The 27,034-nt window shown below is 34.7% G+C and overlaps 3 protein-coding genes across 5 annotated transcripts; all 3 read right to left on the minus strand.

Moving 5' to 3' along the window:
• Positions 1–582: 582 nt before the first annotated feature.
• Positions 583–1,122, minus strand: LOC132314130 (4-diphosphocytidyl-2-C-methyl-D-erythritol kinase, chloroplastic/chromoplastic-like). Its single transcript, XM_059813028.1, has 3 exons — positions 955–1,122; positions 672–854; positions 583–591 (listed from the first exon to the last, which is right to left on the minus strand). The coding sequence occupies exons 1-3, from the start codon at positions 1,120–1,122 to the stop codon at positions 583–585; spliced, it is 360 nt and encodes a 119-aa protein (XP_059669011.1).
• An 86-nt stretch (positions 1,123–1,208) lies between these two features.
• LOC132314131 (F-box protein CPR1-like) lies at positions 1,209–3,999 on the minus strand. The gene is made up of 3 exons (XM_059813030.1): positions 3,816–3,999; positions 3,044–3,657; positions 1,209–1,265 (listed from the first exon to the last, which is right to left on the minus strand). Exons 1-3 carry the CDS (start codon positions 3,997–3,999, stop codon positions 1,209–1,211), a joined length of 855 nt encoding a protein of 284 aa, XP_059669013.1.
• Positions 4,000–18,853: 14,854 nt separating this feature from the next.
• Positions 18,854–25,639, minus strand: LOC132311557 (F-box protein CPR1-like). Of its 3 annotated transcripts, none has more exons than XM_059809510.1 (4): positions 22,661–25,639; positions 22,299–22,557; positions 21,572–22,121; positions 18,855–19,529 (listed from the first exon to the last, which is right to left on the minus strand). In XM_059809510.1, exon 1 carries the CDS (start codon positions 25,453–25,455, stop codon positions 24,253–24,255), a length of 1,203 nt encoding a protein of 400 aa, XP_059665493.1. In that variant the 5' UTR covers positions 25,456–25,639; the 3' UTR covers positions 18,855–19,529; positions 21,572–22,121; positions 22,299–22,557; positions 22,661–24,252. The 3 variants fall into 3 exon arrangements, with proteins under 3 accessions (XP_059665491.1, XP_059665493.1, XP_059665492.1); XM_059809509.1 differs by having other exon boundaries at positions 18,858–19,529; positions 21,572–21,746; positions 22,017–22,121; positions 22,299–25,639; XM_059809508.1 differs by having other exon boundaries at positions 18,854–19,529; positions 22,299–25,639.
• Positions 25,640–27,034: the final 1,395 nt, after the last annotated feature.

A 27,034-nucleotide genomic window follows, 5' to 3' on the forward strand; every position in this document is an offset into this window, starting at 1 on the left:
AATGCATGAGTTTCTGCAAGACCACACAAAAGCATCTCAAATGACAGTAGTATGGACTAAAAATGGCACTGTCGAAAACCTAACCACCCCAACTTAGAAATAATACATAAGTAACATTCTGACTCTACTCCAACCTCAACCACGTTTGAAGTGCTTTACAATAACGTTCGCCATGGTCAGAAGGGTACTGATTTGTTGAGCTTGTCAGTAGCAATTCCATGTGTGAGAACTGTTTCTGTATGCTTTCTTGGCGCCATGCACGCCACAGGAATAGGGATGAGCAAGCCACCCATGATCCTGTGTCTTTAGAACCCCAATAATTTTAACCCTACACCACAACAACCAGCTTAGCACTTCATAGGGGTGCATGCCATTCCATATTCCTATTTCTACATGAAAGCAAGGAAAAAAGATGGGATCTTTGCTTTCACAAAAGTGTGACTAGGCTTGAAATCTCAAGTAAAATAGATAAATTAGTGATGCATTCATTTACAATAAAAGAAAGCAGCACCCAGTAGGGATTTATCAAAGCACAAACATCTATACGTATGCATATAGACTTGTAAACTATTTTTACAACACCTATGTATACTGCAGGCATGGGAAACAACGATAACATAAAAACCAAGAACTGACAAGACTGGGTGAATTTTGTATTTGACAGGACATACCTCACCTCTACCAGTACAATAGGCTGCTTCATAGGAGAAGAAGAAAGGAACATCTGAACCAATCTCGCTTGACCATTCTTGGAGTTCCTTTTCAGTGGCTACACAACCACCGCATTGATTTGCCGTCCATAGAGCAGTTGCAGCATTACTGCTTCCACCACCAAGCCCAGCCCCTGTAGGTACCTTTTCATCAACAAAAATCATATTCGTCTGCTTCTACCAAAGGACTAGAGGAGCCTTCAAGATTTTGTTTTCCATGTGGGACTTTTATCTTTTTGATGACATTGTCCAGCTTTATTGGAAAACAAAATCCAGGAGGACTAGTACTTTCCTCTGCTAATTCGCTTCTATCAAAGGTGGGTAATCCTTGGGTGGTCTCAGGATTCTCATTTACAAGGTAGAACTGGTAAACCATGTCTTCTAGTACCTCGCGAGTGACATCTTCTATCATATCAGCTTTGTAATTTAGGTTTTAGTTATGATTGTTGATATTGAGGTCTACAAAGCAACTTTATTTATTGCAAATTGTCAAAACTGCTATGCTTGGTGCTGTTGGAAAGACCGTCCAGCATTTGCTGCTTCAGATTTTAATTTCTGCTCACATATCAATGCTTCAAACAACAAAAGCAAGGCACATGCAATTATTTGTTATCCTTCTCTTCCCATTCTGCTTACTCTGTCACAATCTTCTTCACATACTTTTACTTGTCAACTGTTATAGGTTTTGTCTGAATACAAACCATATTTTATAACAATTGCGTAAAATAAATTTGATTGCATAACAACAACAACCACCACAACAGCAATAATAAAGGTAGTTGCAAATAAACCATACGTATTATCATATTCTTGCAATTAACCCCTCACGTGACAAAAAACCGTCAAGTTTGCAAGTTACTAAGGATGCGAAGTTACAATTTACTCATCATTAAACTATACTATAAGTTATACATTATAGTATGCCCTTCCTACAACATTGTGCCGCATGTCCAGGATTTTTTTTAATATATATATGTATAAGAAAAAAAAAACAAATAAATAACAACTTGGTATGACTCCTAAGACCAACCCCATTTCATCATCTTATTTTTCCTCCTCTACATATAAAAGCCCTATAATACATACACAAACACACCCCTACACATATATATACATATTAATTAATTAGTGCATACATCAACTTTATTCTCCCTATTTTTTCTGTTCGAATCAAATAATGTAAATGAGTTTCAATTGAATAACATCTTGAATCATGTTAAATTATCGAGGACCTACCAGTTGTTGGGATCTAAAATTACTGAAGACGCATGTCTTATTTGCAAAGGTAAATTATGATTCTGCGATAATTAGTCTAAAATTTCTCTCCAGAAATCAATATAGAATCGCCTTTATTTATTTTTTATTTTTCAAATCAAAGGCTCTTGGCTTCATATCAGATATGTAGGTATCGATGTAGAGAGTTTGAGGCTAGTGTTGTGGTTGGCTTCTTGTTGTTCACATGTAAGGACAGACCCAATAATAATAATAATAATAATAAAAGAGATAGATAGGGAGAGATTTATGCGAAAAGATAAATGTGTTGGTAATCAGTATATACAAAAAAAAAATAAAAAAAATAAAATTCAGGAATACCAAGGATTGAAAGATTCTCAATGGCTATGAAATTGGGGATTGTACAACCAGCTCTCCACTATTCTTTTTCTGTCCTAATGAATTAGGAATTTCTAATTTTACAGCTGAGAGCAACAGAAGATAGAGTAGTCAATAATGAACACTGTCAACAAGTAAAAAAAGAGGAACCCATCTAAAAAAATTTGAAAAATACCAAGATCATCTAATATTTATGACATTAGAGAAACTGAAAATGAACACTACTCAACCCTATCCATTTTTTCAGATGTAGAAGTTAAAATAACCAAATACTAGATTTCCCCTTAGCTTAAGAATGGCAACAAATTTTGCTAGATGAAAGGTACTGTGATGAAAGGTTAAGACAATAAGTGCAAATATTCTTAATAATGGAAAGTGAAAGTAAAAGTAAAAGAATAAAACAGAAATTATCAATATCATGTATCTAAGGATAAAACATAAATTAAGACAATAAGTTCAAATATTGAGAAGTACATTCACATGGCCTGCATTCCTATTCTTTTTCTTCTTCTTCTTCTTCTTCTTTGCTTGCTTTATCTTTCTTAGTCAATGCTCCCTCCTTGACTCTATCCTCGTCTTCAGTAAGGTAGTTACCATTACATGCTTGGCCCATTAGGACTTCATTTTTTCCTCCCAAGTAAAATGAGGCTTTCCATGTAAGTATACAAATGAAACGAGGACCAATTCCCATAGATTCCAGTTTCGACCACTTTTTTGCTCACGGGATCATATGAAACCAGCCCTCGATCATACTTCTCCACTAAAACTTCACCCGTTGTTCTAAATCCTAAAACCCTGTTTATTCCTCCTAGATCAACAGTGAACAATTTGGTCCAAGAACTTACTACACCATACTCTTTCATCACCCATACACAACAACTACTACTTCTGCCCCTAAATTCATTATCATAATGGATGAGAGAGAGAGATTCCCCAAAAGGTGCAATGGACACATCCCGCGTACAGTCATTAGCAATGCTGCTCGGAAGCATCATCTCCTTGAAAACCTCACTACCCATATCAAATGACAAAATCAAATACCTATATAATTCCTCATCCCGCAGCTCATTTGTGATCCAATGTGAAGCCCCATTCACAAAGACATGTGGCCGACAACATACAATCATGTGATTAGGAGGAGGAGTAGAAGCAATGCTTCTCCACAGACCTGTGCTAAGCTCATAAACATCAACCTCTGACCGAACTGCAAACGACCAGAAGCGAAAATAAATAATTCTCACAACCTTATAGTCATTAGTCCGAGAATCGAACCCAAACCCTAGAACGCAATCATGCGAGTCAGGTGTAACACTAAGTGTCACGGACTTGTCAATTGCTGGGTACCACAGAATGATAATGTTTGTATAACAATCATCGTCGCACAAGCAAATTAACCCATTACATGAACCCAGTATTATGAAGGGAGAGATTGGGTAGTAATTAAAAGGGCAGTTAAGTGGGACAAATGTTTCGTCAACGCAGTGTACTGAGTACTTGAGTAGTGCTTATTCTTGCCATTGTTGTACCCAAGGAGTAGTAATGGAGTGGTGTTGTGCGCAATGGTTCGATTGGTGTGTGTGGTGATGAAAGTAGGATTGTTGATTAGAGCATACCATGATTTGCAAACGCACCTCATCTGCACAAGAGTCGTGATGGGTAGTCTTGTGAAGATATCCATCAGCACTTCTTCAGGCAGATGGTCCGAAATTGTTGAACCTCTCTCTCTCTCTCTCTCATCGTAGTAAAACCCTAGAATTTGAGAAACTTTTTTTTGGAAGATTAGAATTTGAGAAACTTATCACAGTCATAGGCTCTGCTCAAATCAAAAGTTTTTTCCCTTTTTTTATTATTATTTTTTATTTATTTATTTATTTTTAAGGATCTTACTTCCCTTTCCCAAACCCAAATTTAACATAAATTTTGTAAAAAAAATTGGTATTCATAATAACAAAAATGTTGCTAAATCTAAAATTTTCATAAGAAAAATATATATATATATATATATATATATATATATATTAGCTAATAAAAATATTTATTTATATATTAATTATTAAACGGACCGGGTTCAAAAGCCTTACAGGTTTTAAATTCTATTCTCAAATTAGTCCCTAACCGAATTAAATTGAGGTGTCTATCCCTCACCATGAGTTTTTCTATTTTAACCAATAAATTAAAAGATGTATTAAGGGTTCGTTTGGTTAGTTAGAAGTACCAGGAAAGGAAAAGAAAATGAAAAATTTCAAATTTTTTAGATATTTGGTTAGAGTGAAAAATAAATTTTTGAGAAACTAGGATTCCGCAAGTACTTATTTTCCCCAAAATATTTCTAGTATAAAACGCATGAAAATTTACTTCCCTGCAGTGGTTGCTCCTTTTTTATTTTAGTTTCCTACTTTGCCATGTCATTTGTTTCTATTCTTCTGTGTAAATTAGACATTATTTTATTAATAGTCCATGGCTATTTTATTTAAACGTGCACTTTGTGTTTGGGAACTCCATGGAGACTGTGTGTGTTTGGTGGCCAACTACATTTATTAAGTGGTTGTGTTTAATGGAACTTCTTTAGATTAATGTTTGCGAAGGGTTGGTATTTGGTTTTTTATGACTTGTGCCTCACTAAAATATTATAACTTTCACTTATTACTTACTTGGAAAAAGAAAAAAAACATAAATTTTTTGTTATTTTTAATAGTCCATTATTTTATTTTTTGTTTACTAAAAATTATAAACAATCAGGTAAGAAAGAGATTCATCTAATAAATTTATTTATTTTTTTAATATTTAAAATTATAAGGATAGTTTTGGTAAGTATAATTATTTTTTTTTTCTTTCATGCTATCCAAACAAGCAAAACTAGATTTTTTCATAATTTTCTCCAAAAATTTTCTTCCTAACCAAATACAAGTTGGAAAGTTTGTTTTCTTTTACTTCACTTTTTTTCACTTTTATTTTTTATCATTAACTTTTACCAAATCAAACAGACCCTACCCTAAATGATCAATTTAAAATTTCACACATCTCAACAAACTTTCTCAGACAAAAACAAGTTTTGAGATAATTTGAAGATTTTGTTAACAATAAATTAGATGTTATTTTATGAGTAATACTTAGGTCTTTACTAGTGATGATCTACACCACCTTCACTAGTGATGTGGACAAATAATAAATAGATATGTCATTTTTAATAACTAAATTTAATATGGTAGGTAAATAATAACTAAATTTAATATGGTAGGTAAATACCCACTTACCAAATCAAGAGATGATGATTTATTATTAATCCACATCATTAGTGAAAATGGTGTAGATCTTCATTAGTGAGGATCTAAGTATCGTTATTATTTTATTGAGTAATAGAAGTGTTTTGATTAGATTTTAGAAGAGGACAGATGAAATTCAAAATGGAAGAAAATTTAGAAGGATTTCAAATATCAAGATAGTATCATGAAATTTTATGAAAATATGTTGGATTTTATGGAATTTGGAAACTACTCAATTTATCCAACTCAATCCAATAGTTTGTTTATATTTACGATACCTTTCGTTTCCTTTCACATTTTCCTTTTTGAACAATTCACCCATGTAAAAGAATAAGGTAGAGAGAGTATCAAATCTGGAAACCCTAAGTTTGAATTTTGCAAATGTTCTATGGTAAAGATTAAGTTATTATGTGTAACTTCAATGTGTTCCATTTAGGTGAACATAAAAGAAATGTGAGAAAATCAGTTTAATTCAGACATAGATTTCCGCCACTTCTTTCTTCTTCTCCCTTTTCTTGTATTTGATCCAACTTTCATTAAATTTCAACACTTTGTATCATTGTAACAAGTTAGATATCCACAAATATCACACTATTAATTGTACATGAACAGGAACAAGCAGAAACACGTATCTACTGAAACAAATCTACCAAGGGTCAATACTAATATGTATCAAATGAACAATGTGCATGTGTGCGCGCAAAGGAGTGCAACTAAAGCGCGCATCAATTGATTTCCCTTCATTCTCCATTGTGGAGAGAAATTTCTCCACCAATCATAATACACCACGTGTCAGCAAATATAAAGCTCACTTTTTTATCAAAATAGCCTTGAAACCCAGCAGAAGCCAGAGGCCCAACAAGGAAGAAGGTCAATTCGGCCCAACTAGTAAGGGAAGATCCACACAGCAGAAGCAAACTAAGGAATGGCCCAAAATCGGCCTTTTCAAACTTCCATAACGCCCACCATAAAGAGAGGGCACAATATAAGGGGGAATAAACGTTCACGTCCAAAAAATCTATTAGTAACAACTCCATGTAAATCTCTGTACAAGCTTATAAGTAGAGCATGAATAAGAGAAGGAATCGAATTCCTATCATATTGTTCTCTCTTATCAAAATTGTCCATTGTCTCTGCCTCTTGTTCGGGTGTAAAAAATTGCACCTACACCCATGTTTTCTATGTTGAGGCAGACAAAGGACACAGCAACTCCCTCCCCTTTATCTTTTGATTTCTCCAGAGGAGAGCAACTAGAATGCATAGCAATTGCCTTCCCTATATCCTCTGCCTTCTCCAGAGGTGGACAAGCACAAGTAACAGCAATTTCTTTCTTTTTATCCTTTGTTCTCTCCAAAGTAGTGCAACCAAAAGCCACAGCAACCGCCTTTCCTTTATCCTTCGATCTTTCAAGATGGCAATTAGAAGAGACTGCAATCGCCTTTCCTTTATTCTTCGTTTTCTTTGCTGCCTGTCTTTCACTGTAAACTACAGGAGACTCAAACATCTCAGTGTTCTTATAACCTTCCAAAACCAAAAATAACATATGTAACATGTGTGTGTGGGTGTGTGTTAGTCCCAAAAACAGTGTACACAATAGGACTCAAAAAAGAATCATACATCACAAATCAATTGAAAATCACATAACCTTTAATCTCACAAATTTAACAATTCAAATTCATATACTACAATTTAACATAGCTTCATTAATTCCAAATTGAACCATGAACAACAAATAGATAAAGATAACAACCAACTAGAAACACTAGAACAGTGTGAACAAATCCGAGGGGATGATAACAAGTAACATTTTCAAAGATAATTACCAAAATGATAGCCATTGATGTTCAATAAACAGAACAAAACCACAAACCCTAGTGTTTCCAAATTCAAAATCAAGTCAATGGATCTATTTCTTAAAGTGTCCGAAACAATTGAAGCAAACCACAAAAGCACACACACATATATGTTTCTGTCGTTGTTGGATGAATGGGACGCTCGTGAAGGATTTGGAGGAACTGTTGTCTGGTCCATTGGTTGATGGATTGTAGGGTTTCGAATTTGGTTTGCTTTTCGGGTTTGGCTTCGTAATTGGATTTGATTTTGGGGGTTTGACAAAGAGGGAAGACGGTCGCGAAAGGTAGTGGTGGTGGTGGGATTGAGATTGGTTCGATCTGATAAGGGTTTTCTCTTCACTGCTCTGCTTCTGTCAGCTTCCATTGCTTTCCATTTCAGAGGACTCCGAGTCCAAGAGAGAGATAGAAAGTATAGAAATTGTAGAGAGAGAGAGCGGGAATGTGGAAGAAGCTAGGTCCTGGTTTGGCGGGAAATCGGTGAATTTGGAATCCGAGAAAAGACAGAGGATCTGGACAAGACTGTGGATTATTGACGAGGCCCAAAGCCCAACCCAAACTTGGCCCATGAAGAATCAACTCACATTGGCCTGACACTAGTTCAATACAAACCCGGGATATTGATTGAAGTTAGAGGTAGATCCTTATTATTTTGTTTCTTAAGTTTTATATTATTTTTTTAATTAATTTATAATATATTTTAAATTACATTCAATTTCGTTCTTTTAAAATAATTATTACAAAACCACCATGCTACGTTCTAAAAGTATTCATTCCGTGTCTAAGTCACGTGTTCTAATCGTGTTTAAGAAGAAAAAATAAAAAAATAAAAAATTTAAAACACTTCTCGTCATGTACAACACGTATCCAAGTCGTATTCATATGTATGACATTCTCACAACACCTGTAATTGAGGTGTTAATACTTTCTAACCCACTAATCATTTTGAAATCTCAAATGATTTATTTCAATGAAGCTCGAAGCAATTAACTATTATGTTACAAATGCATGTCCAATTTCATTCCACTTTTTTAGATGAAATTAACTGTGTGTGTGTATATATATATGTGTGTGTGTGAGAACTCTCGCAACCACCGATCCTCTCCGACTAGCCCGCCTCACATTATAAGCAGCAAGGTAAATCAAAAATAATAAAAGAGGTGGGAAGGCTTAAACCTGTACATTGATAGCTAAAATCACTTTACCATCTCATCTCTTTATCATTGTTTTCCAAAAGTTAATATTAAAAACATATTCAAAGGGTATCTTCACTCGTCACTTGAAAAAAAGTAGTAAGGCACTAATCTAAGGCATAGAAAAGAGTGTCCTGAATCCTAATTAGCATAAATAATTGTATTCATTGTTTAAACGTAAAGAAACCCAAATCTAATCCCAAAACCACATGCTATACATACATATGATATAATAATTAGAGATACTCTAAATGTCTGTGTAACTGTCAAGGATCAAAACCAACAGCTAGCACAAATAACGTGGACATGTCAATTGGTGCACTAAACTGGTCAAGTGAAGCCAGTGGTTTCATCACTTGCATTTTGGTGGGTTCGGTAAAAAGTGAAAGAAACCAATGGGCTATCCAAACATCAATAGTACTAAATTGGAACTCTATATATACCAACACCTGGTCTTGCTTTCCACTTCAACGACTGCTATAAATAGTCTTTGCTGATTTCAAAAAAGAATTGTAGAATATGCCAAATTGTACCACAATTCTTCCGTGTATGTAGAAGTATTATCTAAAGATTTTGAATTTGTATAAAAAAATATTCCGAGACAAGATTTGGCATGAACCACTGCTATAAATAGTCTTTGCTGATTTCATTTGGAATCAATTCAACGAACATCAACTCACACATCAACTCACATGTCTGAAGTGTATTGCGAAAGTAACGCATCAAAACAATGCTTTTCGTTTTAATATTTTCTACATTTTTTTCTTTTTCTTTTCATATATTATTAATAAATAAAAATTACATCACTTAGGTAATATATGACGATATTATTGGGTCAGAAAAATAATTTCAGTAATACCTCTTAATAAATATGTTTTAAAACCTTATATTTTTAAGAGTTGGCTAGCATATTATTGGTATAAGTTAGATGTTTTTTACTTAAAGTTAATTCCATTGTGTAGGTTGAAAAAATAGATGATCAATTTACGTGATTGTAATTTTGATAATAAATTTACTTACATTATGAGTGAGTGTAATTTTTAAAAGTATTTGAACGAATTCTTTTTGTTATCAATTTAAAAATCACACGTATTCCTTTCATTTCATTTTTATTTATTTCTTTTCCATTTCCATAAAATTTTGAAAAAATTAAAGTTGTTATTTTGCGTGACTGAATTTTTGTAATCTCAATAAACTTTGTTTTTACTCGCATATTTTTAATTATATAAAAAATAAATTAAAAATAAGACAAGAATAAAATAGAGACTTAAATAGCACTAAAATAAAATTAGAAAATGGAAATGCTACTAGTGCCTTTCTCAACAATCTCGTTATTAATCACCCAATTTTGAAGAATCTCAAAAGTTGTAAATATTAGTATAAAATCAAGATATTCTCTCTTAAATTCTTAATCTTATGATTAGTGTAGAGAGCTCAGGGCTCCCATGAGATTGATCCGGACTGTAAGTTTTTTCATTAAAATATACTCTCTCCTTGTAGTGAATATAGTGAATATGATTTTAATATAAAAAATGAATTTTGATATAATAATTGGGTTTTACACATGTATTCTGTCCGCAAACTAAGAAAAAAAAAGAGAGAAACAAAGGAATTAGTATCCCAGGTTCGAATCCATCCATCGCCATTATAACGCTCGACTGAATTTGTTGCTGAGGTGTGGGGCTATCGACAGCATTCCCAGTTTGTAAGTTGGGGTGGGTCCCGAAGGGGCCCTGTTTAGGTGAGTTGCGGTACCAACCAAAAAAGAAAAAAGAAAAAAGAGAGAGATTGATATGGACATGTTTAGACGTATATTATTTGATAATTTCATTTAAATAGTATATGCCTAAATAAGTAAATAGTGTACATGTGTATATATATATGTATATATATATATATATATGTATATATATATATTTGTATAACTACAACAAATTTGTGCCTACCCCATTTGTTTGAATGTAAAATTATTATGTAGAAAATGCATGTATCTTTATAGGTAGACTTATTTGACATGTCAAACAAAATATTTTGGTGTTTGGTTGTTTTAAAATATTTACAAATAAAAAAACATATTACAATCTGAAGAGAAAAAAAAATAATAATAAAAAATAAAAAAAAAATAAAAATTTACACCCCAAACATTGAAAAAGCAAAAATAAAGAAAATATTTTAACTGAGAAAAATATTTTACGTGGAAACAAATAGAGCAAATGTAAAAGCAAAATTTTTTTTTCTTTCTCAAATTGTATGTTTGAGGCCAAAAGTGGTTCATCTATATTTTTTAACATAACATTCTTTTTTTGATGGGAAAAAATTGTTATAGAAAGTAAAATATGAGATCTCTGACATGATAATATTTATAAAATTCCTTAAAACAAAATCTTTCACAAAATGATTTAAAAATATTTTATAGCAGTTTGTCACGATTTAAAAAGTTAGTGGACAAAAAAGGATTTTTAAACAGGACGGACCAAGAATTTGGGTTGGGGGAGGGCGATATGAAAATTTAATAATTATATATAATTCAAAAAAGAAAAACTCACTATTATTAATAGTAAAAAATAAAATAATTCATGGGGAGCAGGGGGCAATTGGCCCTGCTAATGCATTGGTCCGTCCCTGCGATTAACTTTGTGCAAAAAAATTTTCTTGGTACACATGATATATATTCTCATATGCGAAAACAGGTTTATAAAATCCTAATTTTCTGAATTTTAAAATATATATCTACATTTTTTAAAAAACTGACAAATAAATACCATCTATCTAGTTGCACTTGTTTTGGCAGCAACTTTGCCCCCATTATGAAAATCTTCTTATATTTTTGTATAGAGGCGAATAAGAAATGAAGTGGTTTAGTGTTTGAGAATTCATCTCGTAGAAATTGAACAAGGAATGGAATGGTTTAGTGTTAGAGGGGGCTCATCTCACGGCGAATTCCAATAAAGAGAATGGAGAAATACCGTGATTACTAAATTTTTGAGTCAACAAGCAAAACATATTATACTTAGTATCAGGGATATAGTCAGGAAATTGTGTGAGAGAGGGCGATAGTGTAATTTTTTAGTAATTTTAGTAGGGGTAGTTGTGTAATTTTATAAGTATATATATCAAAATAAATAAAATAATAGGGCATATTACTACAAGTAAAAAAATTTCAATGGGGGCAATTGCCCCCACTGACTTATACATAGATCTGTCCCTGCTTAATGTTATATTTAGTGTTATAATTAGACTCTCACTTGGTGTTTAATTCAATGTTTGAGTTATTCACTGAATAAACGAGTTGGTCTAACTGCAAAGTTACAATTAACACTACCCACACAAATGTTATGGACCTTTTGGTCAAATAGACGTGGACCTTTTGGTCAAATAGACTACTTCAAGATTTCAACTCTCAAATTAGTGAATTACTAACACTGGTTTCAACTTCAGTATTTCTTAATTTTATCATTAATTTAATAAAAATAAAAAAAATAAAAAAAAACCTTGTTTTACTACCCTGGATAATTTTATCACAGTCAGATCCGTACTATCGGACCAAGTGGGAATCATGATTCGATCCATTCACTGACTCACAGTCACGAATTAAGTACGCATGTGCCTCTCACGTGCCAACTCAGGGTTCACTGGTCTTTCCCGATTAGCAACAGTTGACCCAGAAACAGAAAGAAGAAGAGAGTGGTGTCGTTGAACAAAGCAAAAAACACCCCTTAACTATGCTTACAGTACATATCACACCCTTCCCATACAAAAAACACCCCTCAAGTTTTAATTTGGTGTAATCAAGTCCCTCCAACACATTTAAAACCAAACTTAACTAAAGTACCCTTAGTCAACAATTTTATAAAATATATAAAAATTCAAAATTTTGTAAAAAGACCAAAACGGACAATAAACGGTGACTCGTTTTGCACACTCATTCTGCAATTATGAGAACAACGGTGAGTAGTGACCATGGGTATGAAATTGGTGATGTTAAGTGATAGTATAGAAGGCGGAGGGCAAATCGAAAAGCAAATTACCGTTTTTCTATTGAATTCCATGAATGAATTACCTTGTTCTTCTTCGATCAAATTAATGCTTGGTGCAAATCGAAAAACAATTGTTGTGAATTAATGAAATTAGGGTTTCACATTGAAGAATTACAAGCAGAGTTGAATTGCAAATGGATGGAAATTGCGATCCATGGTGCAAGCTGAATAACTGGTATGTGAGACGAGAAGATTAATTTCATTACTAAGAACAGAAATTGTGAACAGATCCAAAAAGAAACAAAGGCTGTGATGCCCTCACGCTTCTACCGTGTGTCGACCAGGTCGGCGGCGAAGGAGGTGGAGCTTCCAGTTTGAGAACCACTATGTACGACTCGCGAGTCTTTCGGACCGAAACCACCATGTACGACTTAGCAGATCGGGATTCACGAAGAGCCCCTGAAATTCTTCGATTCGGTTTCGGCCTCAGTTTCTTCATTCTCATCCATCTTCAGGATCAGAATGAATCGTCTCATGTCGTTGGCGACTGCAACATCTCTTTACGTCTTGTGAATGAATTGGAGGTGATGATTTTGGGTTCCACTTCTTAGATTTGAGGTGAACAAAGACAGTGCAGGGAACTTGGAATGGTGGTGCAGTGGCTGTGACAAAATGGACCGGCTGTGACCTTGCATCGCTGTAATGATCTTGATTTTTCCTTTTTCTGCCATTTTCTGGAATTTTTCGATTTTTTTTGGATCATTTTCATCTTATCTCATTTTGCTTCCCGAACATTGTGGGGTATGCCGGGTATGTTGCCAGGGTTGGTTGGAGCATTTTCTTGGGTGCAGGACTCTTAGAAATGCATTAGTGGCCATTTTAGCATTTTTTTTATTTTTCAGGCAGGGAGGTTCGAGGTGGGACCCACTACCGGGGTTCTTGAGCACGGGGGTTATGTCACGGGTCCGCTGCATTTCACGTATTATCATTTTGTATATGTTTAAATGGTTGTATGTTGGATTATGTGGTTGTAATTTGATTTGTGTGTGTGTATATATATATATATATTATGAAAGGTGAGATTTTTATAAGGCTAGTAGGACCTGCTTTGAGTATAAGCATTTTAATGACCCAAAGGGTCATTACAGACCCTCATTCTCACTTTCCCTCACGTCAGTTTTCTATCCTTCTCATTTTTTATTATTATTATTTTTTAATTTATTTATTTTTTCGAGTTTCAAGCTTCTCCTCCATTTTTCGACCGATCGGTCAAGTTTTCGGTCTTGATTTCTTGACAGAAAATGTTTCTCTCGTCGTTCTTTATCACATAGTTAAAGGATATAATTTTTGGAGGAATGGTAATTATTTTACGAATTTTTGAAGTTTTTGGATCTAAGACTTCGGATGGGATTTTGGGCCACTTGGAGTTGGATTCCGGAGCCGAGCCTTTGGAACAGTAAAATCTCCTCATCGTCGGCTACATTCCCACAGAACAGTTTTTCGTTCCGCTTCCGTTGACCGGCGTTGACTTTCTAGGCCGGGGATGCATTTTGGCTACTTTTGAGGTAGGGATGCCTAAACCGTCATGTTTTGACTTTTGTTGAGTTCGTTATTTGATTTCTTGCTAAGCATGCTTAAAATGACATATATCGGGATTGAATTGTTGATTATGTGTTTACATGCTTATGTGGCAAAACATGATCTAAATGACGTTAATTGTGTATATATATGTGTTTAGTTCCAAAGTTGTTTAATGAGCATGCCTTATGTTGAATTGTTCTCTTGAGGTTATATATATATACACGATGATGATGATGATGAGTATGTATGATTAAGTTGATAAAATACAATTATGTGTATTGTCATTTTCATTCATGTATGATTCCATTCATGTCATTGGCATGACTTGGGAAAAGTGAGGTTGAAATGATTCTTGTAAAGAAATGTGATTGAAAGGGAATTGTGAGAAAATGATTTAGAAACGAACCGGGTATCGCGAGCTCGGGGCTAACTTGACCTAAAATAGGCGCGACACAGTGTAAGGCGTGGAAAAGTTGACACTAAGAGTGTTAATCCTAGCTTGATAAAGTCAGTTAGCAACTAACGTGACCTAGAGTGGCCGTGGCTCGGTGTGGGGCGTGAAAAAGTTGACATTAAGAGTGTCAATCCAAGCTCAGTAAAGTCAGTTAGCGTAGGTGGATATTTGGGGTTGGTGTGAGACCAAGCACGGGATGGTTACGCAATGTATTGTATTTCATGACATTTTGGCACCTATGATTATGACTGATTATGTGATGATAATTTTTTTAAAAAATTGAATAACGTGGATTATGATTTTGATAGTTCCCGACATCTTTTTTCCGTTCTTTGGTTGTTGGCAAAGGAGTCCAAAACCGGTAATTTAGGAATTACCTATTGAGCAGTTGAGCTCACCCCATCACATTATTACATTTTCAAGTCACGAGAAGGAAGTAGCGGATGACGTTCCTCCAAAGGTTTGAATGGATTAGTGGACTGTTTTATCATCTTTTGTATTTGTAATCTCATCTGTTTTGTATAAGCTTTGGGAAGGCATGTATATTATGTATTGACCTTAGAATTTGCCATAGTGCCCTTAGACGACCTCAGGTTTGGGTAAGGACCCAATAAACAATTCGGACCCCAGGGTTTGGGTCGTTATAGTCGCGGTATCGACAGGCAAGGAAAAACTCAGCCGTGAGCGACTGCGAGCTCGACCGGTGGAATTGATGGCCGGCGAGCAAGGAAGGGCTCGGCAATGCAGCTACGGTGAAGGCAGACAGCTCAGCCGTGGGCGACGGGCTGTGGAGAGCCGTGGGTGACAGCTGTGGAGAGCTTGGCTGTTAGCTCAGCCGTGGTTGACTCTGTGGTGATGATGATAGTGTACTGTTTGTTTGCTCCTTTTTTTTTTTCTTTTTTTTTTTCCAAATGAAAAGTAATAAAATTGTTACATTGTTGATGTAATTACAAAAAAAATTTGTGAACCTAAGGTCGTATAACGATATTGAGAGCGGTAGTGGTGGTTGAAGAAGAAGAAGACGGTGATGAGAGAAGCTAGCAGTGATGGAAGAAAGAGTCGGTGGTGGAGAAGAAAGAGAAGATGGGTATTTTTGGAAGACTAAAAGGGCAAAATGGGTATTACAATAATAATTCATGTCAGGTTTTTGACAGAGGGGTAATTTTATACAATTTTGAAAGATTAGGGGTGTTTATTGCACACTTTTTCAAATAGGGTAAAAATGCTACTCAGAGTATACTTAAGGGGTGTTTTATGCACTTACCCCTTTTATATTCCAAACACAAAAATGTGATCCGATTACAATACCTTTCAATAAGGTAGAGAGAGAATCAAATTTGGAAACACTAAGTTTGAATTTTGCAAATGTTGTGACATATGAGTTTTTTTTAGGAGTGCTAATAGCAGTCGCGCGAGCGACTGTTTACAGTCGCTGTTAGGATTGGTTAGTTTTAAATGTATTAATTACTCCATCTGTCCCAAAAATGATGTCGTGTTTGGAAAACCGTGACTCACAATTTTAGGACAGAAGTAGTACTTAAGTTTCTATTTTTATGGACTTTACAAACATGGTTTTTTTAGACAAAAATACCCTTTTAAATTATCTAGCCTTTCTTATTCTTTTCTTTTCTTCTCTTTTAATTGATTCACATGGAAATGTGTGTGCGTGTGTGTGTGTGTGTGTGTATAATAACTAGTATTATGTGAATGGATTCTGAAAAAGAAAAAAAAGATAGATGGGATAATCCATTCATTAGATTCTAAAAAAAATAAAAGGAAGGAGAAAAAAAATAGAGATTGAAAAGAATAACAAGATGGATTCTGAGATCGAATTTTTTTTTTTTTTGTTTTTTTTTATAAAAAAAACAGACAAAACAAAATTAGTTGTTATATATATGTATATATATATACATATATATATTTCTTCTTACAACTATCCTTGAGTACTATCCTCGAGTGAATGAATTTTTTCCCTTTGTTTTTTCCTTTTTTGTTTTTTCCTATATATATGTTTCTTTTTGTTTTTATTTTTTATTTTTACAACTATCCATGTATAAGTGGATTTAAAAAATAAAAAAAAAAGAATTCATTCACCCAAGATAGTTGTAAAAAGAAATATATACGTGTGCGTGTATATATATATATAAAACTAATTTTGTAACTTTTTAAAAAAATCTCGGAATCCATCTTGTTTATGGATTATTTTCTTGCTCTTTATTTATTTATTTATTTATTTACTTTTCTTTGCGGATTTTTCCGTTCAGAATCCATCTCCTGCGAATGATTTATCCTATCTGACTTTTTTTTTCTTTCTTTTTTCAGAATCCATTCGCATAACATTAGTTATTTTATATATGTATAATTTACATGCATACATTCATATATAGATAGATTAAAAGAGGAGAGAAGAAGAAAAGATAATTTAAAAGGGTAATTTTGTCTAAAAAAGTCATGTTTGTAGAGTCCATTAAAATAGAAACTTAACTAATTAATGCATTTAAAACTAACCAATCTTAACAGCTACTGTGAAAGAACAGTCGCTTGCACGTAAACAATTAAATTGGATTCAGTTGGATGGTACCAACAAAATCGAGTGCTAACTCACTGTAATTAGCCCCCCTCTCTTTTTTTTGCCCTTAATATAATGGCCATCATTTTTTCGACTTTTTTTTGTTAATATTTGGAAGAATTTAGTTATGACAATAAAATATGAAATAAAAAAACTCTCAACGAGCTTTAAATGAATGAATCGAGCAAAGATAACTTGGCTCGAATTTGATTTCGAGCTCGATGAGCGAACACAAATAAATGAGAGGAGTTCGAAGTGAGCAAAACTCAGACTAGACTCATCTGCAATCCCTAATTCATGGAGGCCCCACATCACAATCAAAAAATTTCATAAGAGTAACTGGGGTGGGGCAAAAAATAGAGAATATTTTTATAATGTAGAGAGAAGGAGAGTCGGTGCGGGTAAAATGCGGAGTAGCAAAATGGTGGACCCCATTAGTTGTTCTCTATTGCATTGTCCATAGTTGGAGAATGTTATAGAGTATTATGGGTATTCAAATAATCCGTCAATCCGCTAAACCAAACCGATTCAATTTAATTTGTGTGGTACGATTTGGTTTTCTAGTGTCGTGGTTCGGTGATGGATTGAAAAATTAGTAATCCGTAGTGACCAGATCGGTTAATGGATTAGGTGCTGAAAAAACCGAACTGATCTGTGACCAATCCGTATCACTAATATACATATATTATATAATATATATAGTATATAGTAAATGCATAATACATTATTGATACAGTATTTTTGTTTTCTTTAAGTGTTAAGTTTTCAAAAGTTTTATTATTTTAGGAACCCAAGATGCTTTACTGCTTACACCTTTTAGTTCTTATTTTCCTTTCATTTGCATGCATATCTAGCCTCCCATCAAGTCTCATCTAAGCCCGCAAACCCACTGCTTTGCTCACACTCTCTTATGGAACCCAAACAAGTAAGCATCTCCAATTTACATCGGCCGATCATTTCCTCTTCATCTACATCTAATTTCCAGTGAGTTCATAAGTTTTTCATTATTTTCTTCTATGAATTTTTGTTCTTCTCTTCTAGAAAAAAAAATCTTGATTGCTCCATCTCGTCACCTAGTTTCAATTCTACCTTGTCATTTTCATAGCCCATTTATTAATATGTATAGTCTTTAGAAATTCATGCATGACTCAGACGAAAATAAAAATTTTGCCTCTAATTTCAATTTTCTTAATTGTGTTCTGTGAAACCCAATTCGTGGGAACTGAACCAAACCAATCCGTTATATCACGAATCGATTTGGTTCGGTTTGAGGGTCCCCACAGATCGGTTCGGTTTCAGATTTAACCAATCCGTGAGGACCAAATTGGTTTGAATTTTACTCAAAACCAAATCAATTCGTGATCCTCCCTAAGAGTATATCCATCCTTTTTGACACAATTGTTTAATCATTGGTCGTCCTTGTTTTATCTTTTTCTCTCACATTACTTCTAAATTAATTATATATTAATAAAGTAAACAGTATAATATAATCTAAAATACATATTATCTGTTTACTTTATTAAAATATGCCTGTTTAGTAGTTTACTATTTTAAAAGTAGATAGATAGTATGCTTATTGCATATTCGGCGTTTGTAATGTACTACTGATTTTACAAACACACACTGCTTCACCTATGAGCTTCTTGCTTTTCATATTCATCTCAACAAATATCCACCAAATTTGTAATTTATATTTTAGTTGATGGTGAGGTCTACAAAGCAACTTTATTTATTGCAGAAGTCTCAAAACTGCTATGATTTCTGCCGTTGGAAAGACTGTCAAGCAATTGCTTCATCATAGAAGCTGTAGTAAAAATGAAAAAAAAAAAATCATACAAGGCATTTCAACCTGAAAATATTATCACAAAATTTGTATGTATATATATATAAAGAGGGTATAAAACCTTCCAAACCAATCCTAATAGAGGAATGTACGCCCAAGAACAGGATTGGTTCTCCATCTTCTAAGTTCATAGGACATGGATCAGATCTCAAACTGGAACAAAATCTTTTAAATTCCAGAAAAAGAAGATATGCAAAGGCTATAAACTCATTGGGGTCAAACACTACATGATCTGGAAGCATTCTTTGTTTGCACTGAGTAGTCTTGTTTATCGTCAGCACTCCAAACAGGATGAAAATCCGACATTTTTACCGTTGACATTGTTGATAAATGAAAATATATTACATGAATGGAAGTCACACATCCACAACTCCTTCCCATTTCCCTTTTTGGAACGATCAACAGGAGAGCTATAAGAACTTGTCGAAACAGGTTCTCCGTACCACAGATTTTATGCCAAGGGTGATAAAGCTGGCTTCTGCATTGACAATGTAGCGGAGGGTCAGATCAAGTACTCATGGAGCAAAGTTGCTACTTGCTAACAACAGGAAAAATGAAACACACACACACACACACATGTATATAAAGTGTATGGTTCAAGTGTCATTTATAAGAGAATTTCTGTCACAAGAACACTAAAAAATTACAAGTTGGTTGGTCTAGAATGTCTTTTGTGGACCTCAAGGTTAACAATTCAGCAAACAGCTATTCATAGCCACTCACTCTAAATACCATCATGTCTAAGCCACAAGTAAGTCACTTTTAATTTAATTCTATTTTTAACAGGGACCAAGCGCCTTCACTGCAGCGTGGTGCCCTGCAAAAAGAACAGGCTTGCAATTGCAAAATTTACAGGAGCCAAAGCCAAACCCTGCAGACGGCCACTTTCTATTCACAAAAACACTTTTTCACAAACAGATCATGAACAAACCTTAGTAACATCCTTGAAATATGTTCCAGTTATAATGAATGTAGCCATGTTCCTGTCCTCATTCATTTATGAACTTTCCTTTTAAAACCAACATGACAAGTGTCCCAAATTAACTTCCCAAGTTTTTAGCAAATCAGTTAACCTCAATTTGATGGCCACGTAATTGGGAGGTTTTGTGTATATCACCTACCTTATCCATCATTCATATTCTGGCTTCCTTCGGGCTCACACAAGGCCTGTTACATGGCTGAATTAAAATGGCCAACTATACCCATTATTCGGCAGAATTAAAATGGCCACTTGTCCCTATTTCAATTCTGCCAGGTGTAATCCTCCGGCATATGCAATGTGTCACCACACTATGGGGCCATAATTTGGCCCACTTTTCTCTCTTTCATTTGTCCACGTGGACGCCAAAGTGACAGCCACTTAAGCTGCCATTTTTGTGTGTCAACAATTACATTATTGTTTAATAGGGCTAAATAGTAAGAAACAATATGGTTGATACTATATAAGAGAACTTGATTAGCACCATAGCATTCATCATGACATAACCAATGATAACTCTCTTACTGTGTAATATCCAACAATCACCATTAACTATGTCATCACTAATCACCTTCTAAGGCTAAGCCTAAGCAACTTGATGCGCCACATTTCCAATTATTTCCTTTCGTCGCTTTGCTAATTACCCATTTTAACCTTCTTCGACCTAGCATTAATGAACCTAAAACACATTGTTGTGGTTAACCAATGGTACTGATTTCCTGAGCTAGTCAGTAGCAATTCCATTTATGAGGATTCTGTCTGTATGCTTCCTTGCCCCCATGCACGCCACAGGGATAGGGATGAGCTAGCCACCCAGGCTTCTGTCTTTTGTTTGTTGGTTATATGGTATTACTATCACCAACCAAAATTTACAACCCCAGGCATTTTAACCTTGCACCTCAACCAGCTTAGCACTTCATAAGGGTGCATGTCATTCCATATTGTTATTTCTGCAAGAAAGCAAGGAAACAAGATGGGATCTTTGCTTTCACAGAAGTGTGAGTAGGCTTGAAACCCCAAGTAAATTGATGATTGGATGATGCATTCATTTACAGTGGAGGCATACCAGAAATTCCCCCTTTCACGTTGATTTACAGTGAATGAACCCTTTCGTATTCATTTGACTTGAGGCAAAAGAGAAGTCATATAAAGAAAGGTTCTTTCATGCAACACATAACGGGAGGGCCTCCTATGGATTCCTCCAACTCAATGAATGAAGGGAGAAGTATGAGGACGCCGGCTTTCTATATGAAGATTCAAACAAAAAGGAAACAATGAAGCTCAATTGAGAGTCAGCTTTAACCAATTCAAGCCAATGCTAGTCAATTCCAACCAAATGAGTTTCAAGAATAAGATATGAAATAAAAACAGAACCAAGTAGGGATTTATTAAAGCACAATCAGCAATATGTACGCATATAGACTCATAAACTATTTTTCCAACACCAATGTATACTGCAAGGCATGAGAAACAACAATAACATGGAAAGCCAAGAACTGACAAGATTGGGTGAATTTTGTATTTGACAGGACATAACTCACCTCAACCGCACAATAGGATGCTCCATGAGAGAAGAAGAAAGGAAAATCTGAACTAATCTCGCTTGACCACTCTTGGAGTTCCTTTCAGTGGCAAGACAACCACAGAATTGATTTGTGGCCCATAGAGCGTTGTAGCGTTATTGCTTCCACCACCAAGCCCAGCCCCCGTAGGTACCTGTTTATCAAGATGAATCTGCCATGGATTTAAAACGTGAATAAACAGTAAGGTTCAATATACAATATTCATCTCAATTACACTACCAAATTCATAAATTCATCACAATTGTTCTAGGTTTTACCCAAAATTAGTTTCACTTCCAGTCTTTTTCCTGTAAAGATTAAGGGATTTGATTATCTGCAGAGGTTGCAAAACCACGAGCCTCGCACGATAAAGAAAATAAAACATATAAGACAAATAAAGGAACAGAGGAGCTTGTGCCTTTACCAAATTTCGGTCATCAAGGGGAACTCCAGGCACATTGGTTGACAATCGATCCTTAGGTTTTGATGAGGCCAAAGAGAATCTAATTTTGTCTCCCAAACTTATTACCTGGAAGTGTAAAGTGGGTCATTAAAGTCTATTTTGAATAATAGAAGAAATTAAAACAAAAAATTTCCTATCTTATTTAGAATTTTCAACAAATTTCTTGTTCTACTTCTTTAAATTTTATAATTGTAGTTCAAAAGTAAAATTTTAGAGAAACTAACTACCAGTGAAAGAACTTACATGAAAGAAAGATGCCAAATCAAGAAACCCATCTTCCCTCTTGCTGGTTATTCATTAAAAAAAAAATTAATCTGCACCACTTAGAATAAAAATAAAAACCCAACCAAAAAAAAAAAAGGTTCATCAATTTCAATACCCAAAAGCAAAAGACTGATCTGCTTACCTTGCAAGGTGAAAACAGAGTGAGTCCTGAAAGTCCAGCATTCTTATCCCCTTCATCAGCTAATTTATTCAGTCTTTCATCTAGGTCATACACTATCTAATAGCCCCACCAACAAAAAACAAAAATAGTAATAAAAAATAAAAATAAAAACCCAAATTTTTTGATTCACTAACAATAATAACAGAAGGAATAAATGTACCTCTAATTGTTTTCTGCCAGTTTGTGGATCAGAAGCCATGCCTTTGATCAATTGGGTACTTCGAAATTGAGTTTTTTTTTTTTTTTCAAAAGAACATGAACCATGTGGCTTATATGAAGAACATAGACATTTTCTTGAAAATTTGTGTTCGTTTCTGCTATTGAGGGGAGTGTAGAGGTGTTGACTGCAGAGGAAATGGGAGGAAGCCATGGCTGCTGGAGTGTGTGATGTTATTGTAGACTTACATGCCATGGAAAAAGAATCAATTTGAAGGCAGGTGGAGGAGGAAGGCCACAACCTCAAGCTCAACCTGTATGTGTTTCATGTTTATATTATTTATTATTTTCTCAGTAGGTATGCGACCATGTGTATACATATATATTATTTATAGTGTTTGAAATAAGTGTATATACTGCATATATATATCGAACAGCTTTGCTCAAGTGGTATACATATTCTGTCTTTTCTAATTTTGAGTTCCTAAAACAAATGTGTGGGTATGTAATTTGCATAGTGAAAGAAAAATAAAATAGATGACGATAAGATGACATCATGTGCAAGAATTCTGATAACCTGTGTGAACTGTGAAGTGATCAGGGTCCTTTATGCTGTACAAAACATATAGACTCGTCGTATGTTTTAAGTGTCAAAACTGCTATGCTTGGTGCTGTTGGAAAGACTGTCCAGAATTTTCTTAATTAGATTTAAATTTTTACTCACATATCAAAAAAAAAAAAAAAAAAAAAAAAACCTAAGCACATGCAATTATATCTTATCCTTCTCTTTCCATTCTGCTTACTTTGTCACAATCTTCTTCACATACTTGTTAACTCTTTTATAGGCTTTGTCTGAATACAAACACCATTTTTTTTTAGTTAAAGTGAATACAAACACCATATTTTATAACTATTGCATCAAATAAATTTCATTGCATAACAACAATAACAATAATAACAAAGATAATTACCAAAAAAAAATACACTTATGAATCATCATATTCTTGCAATTAACCCTTCACAAGACAAAAAAAAAAGGTGAAGTTTACAAGTTAGGCCATAGCATTAGTTTGCAGTCACTAACAAATTATGTTGTCTTGGATAAGTTATACATTATAGTATGGCCTTCCAATAACATTGTGCCATTTTTTTTTTTAATAAAAAAGGAAACAAAACATATATATATATATATATATATAAAATAAAATAAAAACCTGGTATGATTTCTAAGACCCGCCCCATTTCATCATCTTCTTTTTCCTCTTCTACATATAAAAAGCCTTCTAATACATACACAAACACACCCTTACATGCTTAACAATGGCAACAAATTTTGCTAGATAAACGATACTCCGATGAAAAGTCAAGTTTTTTTAAGTTTATAGCAAGGTCAATCTCATGGATCTAAGGATAATACAGAAATTAAGACAAAAGGTGCAGATATTGCAAAGTACATTACATTCACATTGCCAGCCTTCCTATTCTTCTTTGCTTGCTTTAGCTTCTTAATTGATGCTCCTCGATGCTCCCTCTCCAACCTTTTCAGTTAGGGCATTACTATTTACATTATATGCTTGGCCCATTAGGTCTTCCACTTCATTTTTTCCTCCCAAGTAAAACCATGCTTTCCACGTAAGTATACAAATGAAACGAAGATCGATGCCCACGGATTCCGGTATCCACCACTTCTTTGGTCTCGGGATCATATGAAACCAGCCTTCCATTACGCTTTTCCACTAAAACTTCGCCCGTTTTCCTAAATCCTAAAACCTGGCATATTCCTCCTATATCAACAGTGCACAATTTGGTCCAAGAACTTGCCACGCCATATTCTTTCATCACCCATATGCAACAATGAATACTTGTGCTACTAAAACCATCATCATAACAGAACAGAGAAAGAGATTCCCCAAAAAGTGCAATGGACACCTTCAGCTCACAGCCATTAGCAATGCCGCTGGGAAGCATCATCTCCGTAAATACCTCAGTACCCATATCAAATGACAAAATCAAGTACCAAATTTTGTTCCACAACCCAACGCTGCCGTTCAAAGCAATCCAATGTGAAGCCCCATTCACAAAAACATGTGACCATTGACACAGAATGATGTGACACGGAGGAGGAGGAGCAGAACCAATGCCTCTTCTCCATCTTCTCCAGATACCTGTACTAAGCTCATAAACATCAACCTCGGGCCGAACTGAATAATCAAACGACGAGTCATGAACATAAACAAGTCTCACAACCTTGTAGTCATTAGTCCGAGAATCGAACCCAAACCCAAAAGCACACCCTTTGGAGTTTGATTCAATACGAAGTGTGACGGACTTGTCAATGGCGGGGTTCCACAGAATGATAATCTCTGTAGGACCATCACTGTCGTACAGGCAAATTAACCCATTACATGAACCCAGTATTCTGAAGTAAGAGATTGGGGAGTGATCAAAAGCGGAGTCAAGTGGCCTACACTGGACAAATGTTTCGTCGTCGCAGTGTACTGTGTAGTGCTCTTTGTTGTCAATGCAGTACCTAAGGAGCAGTAATGGAGGGGTGTTGTGTGCAAGGGTTCGATTGACGTGTTGGATGAAATTAGGGCTAGTGATTAGAGCGTACCATGATTTGCAAGCGCACCTGATTTGCAGAAGAGTCTTGATCGGCAGTCTTGTGAAGATATCGGTCAGGACTTCTTCAGGGAGATAGTCCGACATTGTTGAACCTCTCTCACTCTCTGATAATAGTAAAACCCTAGAATTTGAGAACTTGGAAGCTCTGCTCAAATGAGTGCAGACAAATCCCATTTTTTCATTTAAGAAGCATTAACAACCATTTTATTAAGATTTTTTTTTCTATTTAATTAACTTTTTTGTTTTGGGGAAAGGAATCTATGAGGTACGAAAAATATTTTACTAACGGAGCCCGTATTCATATGTAATGTAGAAATGTATTTGTAACCCCGTGGGGGCATAGTTAGGTGTTATAACGGTATTTGTAGGATATTTTTTTAGGATCGAAAAAATGATATAAATAGGTGAATATATAGTATTATTCAATAACTTAAATTTTTTTATAAATGAGTAAGAGTCCTGGTGAACCATCCGGATAGGCAAGGTGACCCGACCGTAATAAAAGCATTACGAATTTAGGTGGAAAAGAATGTTACGATGAGTATTTGTCAATTTGAATTAAACATGAAAGAAGTATAAATGAATTAGTATGTGACATTATCCAATAACTTAAACTATCCGTTACATTAAGAACTTATGAATTTCACGCCACATGTTCAACCAAAAAAAAATCACCAAATTTGTAATTTAGGTCTTAGTTATAATTGTTTATAACTAAATTTAGATCTTATCACGTTTTCTTTTTAATACTTACTAGACAATAAATGTAAGACTCGTGGCAAAAAAAGTATTAAATTAAGATTACTTGACATAATAAAAACAAAATCATTAAGATTTTATTAGGTTTTGATCCGATAATTGGGCCACAAAACCATTTAAGAAATTATATCTATATATAATCGAGCGGTACTATGCAGCCCGATTACTATTCACCCGACACTTATCGACTGTCATACGTGGCTGTCAACGTGGCAAATTTTTTTTTTCTTTTTTTGTCGAACCGATGCCCCTTCTCGCTCCCTCCTCTCTTTCTCTCTTTAACAATCAACAATGAATGTACCAAACATTCCACGACCACCGGTGAACCCATCTTCTCCGTCAAAACTATCTTTATCTCTCCATAAACTCTCTCTCTCTGAAACCAGTACCTGAAACAGAAACCCATTTTCATTGTTAGAAAAAAAAAATAAAAAATAAAAAATAAAAATTACAGAGACCCATTTAGTTTCTCAAACAGTTGATGAAATTGGGGTGATCGATCTAGGAGAGAGAGTTGCCTGAACCTTACTTCCATCAACCAAAAAATCTGATTCTTCTTTATCTAATGAGTAATGAAAAATAGCAACTTTTTCCTAATAGCGTTACGAGTAAATCTAATGAGGTAGGCAACTCTAGAGTGAGAGAGGGGAGAGAGAAAGAGGCGGGCCGGTTGGAAAAACAAAAAGATGGACCAGTCGCCGACAGTGACCAATTCTGATGAACCCATCTGAGCAAGAGGGGAAAGTATTGTGCGCGAATAACACCGTCGATTCCTTGGGTAGCCCTAACTCTTCCTCCAGACCATCCATCGGCAAAGAGGTGAGAGGATTGAAAGAGAGATGAGAGAATAAAGCGGAGACGAAGAAAGGGGAAGCGACCTCACCAGTTGGACCAATCTAGTATTGACACATGCTGTGGATTTTTTTGAGTGAATATTAGACGTCAAAATTAGCATTTTTCTATATAATCATACGTAACATTTCAACCTGAAAAT

The sequence above is a fragment of the Cornus florida genome, unplaced genomic scaffold, assembly GCF_030987335.1.
Source record: "Cornus florida cultivar Cherokee Brave unplaced genomic scaffold, ASM3098733v1 CherokeeBrave_3.0.0_Hap2_Chr06, whole genome shotgun sequence".
Classification (NCBI taxonomy): Eukaryota; Viridiplantae; Streptophyta; class Magnoliopsida; order Cornales; family Cornaceae; genus Cornus; species Cornus florida.

Bases quoted from the DNA above. Each gene is read 5' to 3' on its own strand.
- LOC132314130 (XM_059813028.1), bottom strand. From the start codon at position 1,122: ATGATAGAAGATGTCACTCGCGAGGTACTAGAAGACATGGTTTACCAG. The intron at 855-954 runs GTCATCAAAAAG...GTTGATGAAAAG, and splicing joins TTCCAATAAAGCTGGACAAT to GTACCTACAGGGGCTGGGCT.
- LOC132314131 (XM_059813030.1), bottom strand. From the start codon at position 3,999: ATGGATATCTTCACAAGACTACCCATCACGACTCTTGTGCAGATGAGG. The intron at 3,658-3,815 runs GTACTCAGTACA...TGTGGTACCCAG, and splicing joins CAAGAATAAGCACTACTCAA to CAATTGACAAGTCCGTGACA. The intron at 1,266-3,043 runs GTGAGCAAAAAA...ATATGTGAGCAG, and splicing joins GGCTGGTTTCATATGATCCC to AAATTAAAATCTGAAGCAGC.
- LOC132311557 (XM_059809508.1), bottom strand. From the start codon at position 25,455: ATGGGATTTGTCTGCACTCATTTGAGCAGAGCTTCCAAGTTCTCAAAT.